Genomic DNA, 6,422 nt, shown 5'->3' on the forward strand with positions numbered 1-6,422 from the left:
ATCCAAGTGGGATGCATTCTCCCCTCCCACTCAGTCTTCATCATGCATCCTTCATTGGCACCGGGAAGGAAACTGGGGCTATGCAGATTGTGGTGTCTGTCTTCGGGGGTTAAGAGGAAGTTTCTGAGGCCTCAGAGTCCTCTCTAGGTCATAGTTCTGATCTGGATACTCAAGAATTCCACTTCTGGGGAGTGCAAGCTGGATCAGCAGCAAAAGGCACTTGCACACAAGTAACCTGGTAACCTGAGTTAATCTGCAGAACTCAAAGTGAACAGGGAAAGCTGAGTGTGATAGTCCACACCTTTAACCCTAGCACTTGGGGGTGGGGGCAGAGACAGGCAGATCTCTGGGAGTTTGAAGCCAGCCTGGTCTATATATAGCAAGTTCTAGGACAGCCAGAGCTACATAAAGAGACCCTGTCTCAAAAGAAAAAAAGACAATAAGAACTGATTCTACAAAGTTGTCCTCTAACCTCCATATACAGTTGTGACATGCAAACATGCACAATACATTTTTTTTTAAAATTCTCCCCAGTCTAGCCAGGAATCAGACCCATGGAGGCCAGAGTTCAACTTTGGGTATCTTCCTCTATCTACCAATTTCCTTTCATTTTTGAGACAGAATCTCATGATTTGGCCTTGGCAGTCTTTGAAACTTGCTATGTAGATCAGGTTGGACTGGAGCTCATGGACCTCCAAGTCACCTGCTTGTTTCCATCTCCCGAGTGCTGTGATTAAAGGGACCACCACACCTGGCTTCCACCTCATTTTTTTTTTCAGACGGGTCTCACATCGAACCCGGAGCTCGCCATTTCAAATCTGGCCGGCAAGCCCACCTTCCTCCCTCCTCCTGGAGGTGAGATTACAGACACAGAGCCTCTGCCTCTAGCTTTTATGTGGGTGGTGAGTGTCTGAACTGGGGTGCTTGGGCTTGTGCCATTTCCTCAGACCCCAGCCTGTAACCCTGAGTCTGTTTGCCTTATGGCTGTTTGGGCTCCTAGCTACAGATGTGCCAAGCAGGCCTCTTCTTTCCCCTTGAAGGTACCCAGAGACTGCTGCCAAGGCTTTAATGACACTCCTTGCTGTCAGCCCTCTAGTCCTCCGGTTACTGCTGAGTGTTGCACGAAGTTCATGCAACACTGCTATAATCCATCTGTTTACCTCCCGAGACAGGAAATTTGGAGTGATTTGTTTGCTCTTACATTGGCTCCTAATGAACACTAGATTATTTTCTTTTTCTTCTCCTTCCCCCCCTGGAAATGTGTGTTTGCTTGGCTGAGCTGGAGCTCAAACCTCTGGCCTGAGGCATGCCAGGCAAGTACTTGACTGCTGAGTCCCAGCCACAGCCCCAGCTCCAAAAGTAGTCTTGTAGTTCTTGTCATTCTGTTTTTAGTTCTTAGAAGACATGCATGGTTCTGAGCACCACAAAAGACAGAGAGGAAGTCTCTGAACGGGAACACCCTGAGATATGCCTGCTGGGACAATGCATTTGATTGCTTTATACCATGTCGCCTTAGCCCAGAGATGTCAGCTGGGACAACTGGTTCCTCATATTGCCAATACCCATCCTGCCTGCACCTAGGGTCTCTCTCTCTCCTCTCTCCTCTCTCTCCTCTCTCCCCTCTCTCTCTATCTCTCTCTCTCTCTCTCTCTCTCTCACTCACTCTCTCACTCTCTCTATCTGTCTACTTTGCTTTTTGAAGCCATAGCAGGAACAACCCAGAGCTTATGGCATGGAATAGCCTTCAACCAGTAGAGAGGGACAAGCAGCAGCCAGAGCCCCTTCTCATTTAGCCCAGGCTGGCCTTCAACTTGTTATGTAGCCTCTGCCTCCAAATGCTGGGATTACATTCAGGTATTCACTAGCAAGTCCAGAGCTTCCTCCATGCTAGGCAAGCACTCTACCAACTGGCCTATGCCCCTGCCCCTTTTCTTTTTGCTATCTCCACATGCCTCCCCTCTGCTTCCCCGAGGCAACTCAGAAATGAACTCCCTATTCCTAAATCCTTGTCTAAGGGGATGCCTCAGGAACCAGGGACTCCAAAGAAGATGCTAGTGACTCTCGTATAGGAATTTCATTCATAGCTTGATAGATGATAGATATATAGGTAGATGATAGATAAATCGACCCAGTAATAAAACTATGCAACTTTGCATAAGGGGATTATTTTGCATATATTGTAAACTCTGCTTTTTAATACTTGTTCAATATGTTCATAGCATAAACTCAACATAACAATCAGTCCACAGTAGATGATGAACACATTTCCATGTCAGTAAAGAGAATCGTAAGCACGATCTGTCTCCCCACCTTCCCACCTCCCCGAAATAGGGACTGAACTCATGGCCACTCATGTGCCACTTAGCCCCACCCCCAACCCCTAAGTGCCTTCTTTAATGATGTCACTGCAGGTGCACCGTATCTTTGACTTAATTTATTTACTTTATAGTGTCTAGGCAAACACACGCAGACTTTGTAGGTGTGCAGAATGGCTTCCTCTGCAAAACACCGAAGATGTGCTCTTGCTTTCTTGTCTCTCAAATGTTCACTGTGCGTTCAATAATTTTCTCTGGCATACACAGAGGTCAGCATTTCACTTGAACAGTTTAGTGGGTTTCAGAAATTATCTTTCCACTTTTTTTGAAAATCAGGACAGGTGCCCATCTTCAGGGATTTTTTTTTTCATTTACTGTAATTTCCTCTACAGCAATGATTATATCTGCAACTGCCTCTGGGTCCCTGGGATGCCATGTGTTCAGGTTTTGAAGGGTGAGCATGCTGCAGGCAGCTCAGTACTTTCTGTCCACCACACCCCTCTGGGTTTTAGTCCTCTTCTACTCAGTGCACTCAGAAACCCCAAAGTCCCCAGCCCCAAGCAGATCTTGCCTCTTTACATTGCTCTTTGCTCTCTCTGCTTCTGCTCTCTGGGGCTTCTGTACTTTGCTAACCATCGTTCTTACAGATCCTATGGATCTTCCAGCTTCATCTCGGGTTGCACACTCCTCCCCACATCTCTCCCTAGCTCCTTGGAAAGCTGCCAGTGCACCTCACAAGACTGCTTATAATCCACCCCCTTTTTTATTCCCCATGGTGACCCTTGTAATTACTCATTGGAATCCCAGGGCTTTCAACAGCTTTCACTTACTAGTATGAATATGTTCAATGCAGTTTATCCTCACAACTGCCCCTGTGAAGCCCTATTGCATTTAATTGCCTCTGTCCACAGGCTGAGTAACCACTGGTACAGAAAGGCTTGGGCACCATCCCAGCAAGTCAGTGGATCAACCCCCGGTCCTCTAGTTTCTTAATCTCCATGAACCGAGATGGAGGTCTAGACCCTCATCTGATATGACTGAAGCCATCAGGCTAAAGCTGGGCTATTATTCCTCCTAGGCTTTGAGTTTAGGTCCTTTCTTAGGGGAATCATGGAGGCTGCCTCCTCCAGGAGTCCATCCCTCTCCCCTGCCCAGCAAGCCTGCTAAGTTGACAACAGTTCCCTAAAGCCAGTACCTAAACTATCCTCACCTGGTCACAATAGAGCCCCTGTCTAGGGGTTAGAGATGGTGTACACATGCTGCACATGTGTGCAGAGACACAGAGGCACCCCACGTCATCCTATCATCATCTCTCTGCATCTCTGTGTGTCTGTCTCTGTCTCTCTCTTGGTGTCTCTGTTCCCCTGTTTCTGTCTTTCTCTCTCTCTCACACACACATACACAAGTCTTTCCCCCTCCTAACCCCATGAACACAGAGGCACCCTCAGATCAGTCTCTGTCCCTCTCTCAGGGTGTTTGCATCTTTGTGCGTCTGTCTGTCTGTCTGTCTGTCTGTCTCTGTCTGTCTCTGTCTCTGTCTCTCTCTCTCTCTCTCTCTCTCTCTCTCTCTCTCTCTCTCTCTCTCTCACACACACACACACACACACACACACACACACACACACAGAGGAGTGTCAGGTATCAGTGTCTGTCTCTGGCTGTCAAGGTGGTTAGTGTCTCTTCTCCTTGCCTGCCCCCCACCCCCGGCCCCTGCTCTGGGGTTCGTAGCCTATCCCACCCTGACCCCCCACCCCAGTGTCACTCACCCTCCATACTGTCTGCTCCGGGACACTCTTCAATGGAGGCGGGCACCTTCGCGGGGGCGGGCTGGGGCAGAGAGGCACAAGGGGTCTGTCTGGGTGGCCTACCCTGGTCCCCGCTTCACCGGGTCCGCTCGCAGGCGGGCAGGGGGCGCTCACTCCTTGGGGTCCGGGGTGCAGCGCCCTGGCAGCAGCGCTGCGGTCCGCCGGACTCTGCCGCACGCCCCGCGCCTCCCGGGTCTCAGGGAAGGAGGGGGCTGGCGCGGCGCCGTCTCCATGGCACCCGGCACACCTGTGCGGCCGAGTGAGGGCGCCCTGTGCACCTCCCCCGCGAACTCTCCCCAGGACCCGCACCCTCCAAAGTGCGGGCGGTGCCCACCGCAGCCCTAGCGGACACACACCAACCCTCTGTCCCCACTCTTTACGTGTCTTGAGCTCAGCCTGTTCGCACTCACCCACCATGATGTCCAGGACTCTGCCCCTCCTGAAGGGGCTAAGAGGTCGCTGTCACTACATAGGAGCGACCTCCAAAGAGAAGCCGGTGAGATCTTCCCAGTGAACAGGGCACAAGATGTCTGATGGATGACCCTGGCTTCCGAATCTCGTAGTCCAGGCAAATGTCTTATCTGCACTAGCCTGAGTTTCTGCATCTGTGAAGTGGTTCGGAAGGAAGCAGATGTGTACGTTTCTGCCCAGCATATAGTAGATACTCAATTAATGCCCCCTTACTGGATTGGAGAACACTGCCCTGGCCATTTTCAGGTCCTGTCAGCCCCCCAGCTGACAACACTGTATATCTGCCCTGTGGATGCCCAGGTTCCAGGCCAATGAAAGAAAGTGAATGATCAAGAGTCCAGGTTTTGTTCTCTTTTATGACTTCAGAAATATCTAGAGACCAGCACTCAATCCATCTCTCACATTAGAATGACAGGGTGGGGGACCTGTAAGTACCAGAATAAGCTGGGAGTTGTGGTGCATATCTTCTTAAATCCCAGCACTTAGGAGCAGACAAACTGAGTTCGAGGCAAGCCTGGCCTACACTGCAAGTTCCAGGACAGCGTGGGCTACAAAGTAAAACCCAACCTCTAAAACAACAAACAAACCAACAGAAGATGTCCTTACCTTACCTGTGGTTCACTCACCAGATGAACCCCTTGATCGTTTGAAATGGTGAGTGTCACTGTGCCCCATCTCACTCACATCTGCCTAGAGAGACTTGCAGGTAGCAGCTGATGTAAACCTGACCACACCCTTTTATGATGCCACCTCTAACACTGCCTCTGCTTCCCATCACGGACACAAGCCTCTCACTGAGCATCTAGCTCCTCTCCACTCCTCTGCTTGCCCCTATGCTGTGCACCCCGCCTGATATTCCTATCCACCTCTCTCACCTGTCCATCAACCATCCCTTGCCCCATCTGCTGCTCTCAGCTTTCAAGTCTCTGGCACAACCCTTAAACTTTCCCTGAACTTTGGGAGCCACCAGAATATTTTGACAGCCACCTTCTCCCTCCCCCAGATGACACCTATTCCAATTAAATTGGAAGGTCTGGGGTGGCAAGGGAATGAGGAGTATGTGAAGCTCCCTGGCAATTCCAGCACACAGCAGAATGAGAACCACTGCCGGTGACACTGTGGTCTCATCCCTCTCTGTGCCTGTCTTCCCAGCTGCTCCGTGATCCTCTCCCCTTTGGTCCTCTCCAGTCTTGAGTAACAAAATGCCACAGGCTAGATGGCTTCACAATGGAAATATATTTCATAGTGTTCTGGAAGCTGGTAAAGCCAAGATAAAGATTGCAGGCCATCTGGTGTCTCCTGGGGGCAGTCTTTCTGACTTCTCAGGGCTCTTGTCACTGCCTTCTCTCTCTCTCTCTCTCTCTCTCTCTCTCTCTCTCTTACACACACACACACACACACACACACACACACGCACGCAAGTGTGCCTGTCTGCCTCCCCACTTCCCCTTTTGTATGTGTGTGTGTTAAAAGGAGCTTTCTTCAATCCCAGCACTCAGGAGGCAGAGGCAGGCAGATTCTCTGTGAGTTTGAGGCTAGCCTGGTCTACAGAGTTCCAGGATAACCAGGGCACAGAGAAACCCTGCCTTGAAAAACAAAAAAAGGGGGGGCTTCCTTGTGTTTTTTTTAATTTTATTATTTGTTTTGAAACAAGGTCTTATATAACCCAGTTGGCCTTGACCTCAATATGTAGCTTTGAGGACCTACCTCAATATGAAAGCTTTAGTTTCTAATCCTTCCATTTTCCTAGTGCTAGGATTATAGGTGTGCACTACCATACCTGGTTTATGTCCTGTTGTGGGTGGAACCCAGGGCTTCTTGTTAGGCAAAC

The 6,422-nt window shown here is 49.9% G+C and overlaps 1 protein-coding gene across 1 annotated transcript in view; it reads right to left on the reverse strand.

The window, feature by feature from the left end:
- Npffr1 (neuropeptide FF receptor 1) overlaps window positions 1-4,537 on the reverse strand; it is a 31,807-nt gene extending 27,270 nt beyond the window's left edge. The window contains exons 1-2 of the mRNA XM_027388355.2: window positions 4,184-4,537; window positions 4,082-4,142 (exon numbers count right to left, since the gene is read on the reverse strand). Coding sequence (XP_027244156.1) covers window positions 4,082-4,142; window positions 4,184-4,537 — 415 coding nt within the window. The remainder of the gene's footprint in view (window positions 1-4,081; window positions 4,143-4,183) is intronic.
- Between the last annotated feature and the right edge of the window lie 1,885 nt (window positions 4,538-6,422).

This window comes from Cricetulus griseus (assembly GCF_003668045.3).
Source record: "Cricetulus griseus strain 17A/GY chromosome 1 unlocalized genomic scaffold, alternate assembly CriGri-PICRH-1.0 chr1_0, whole genome shotgun sequence".
NCBI lineage: Eukaryota > Metazoa > Chordata > Mammalia > Rodentia > Cricetidae > Cricetulus > Cricetulus griseus.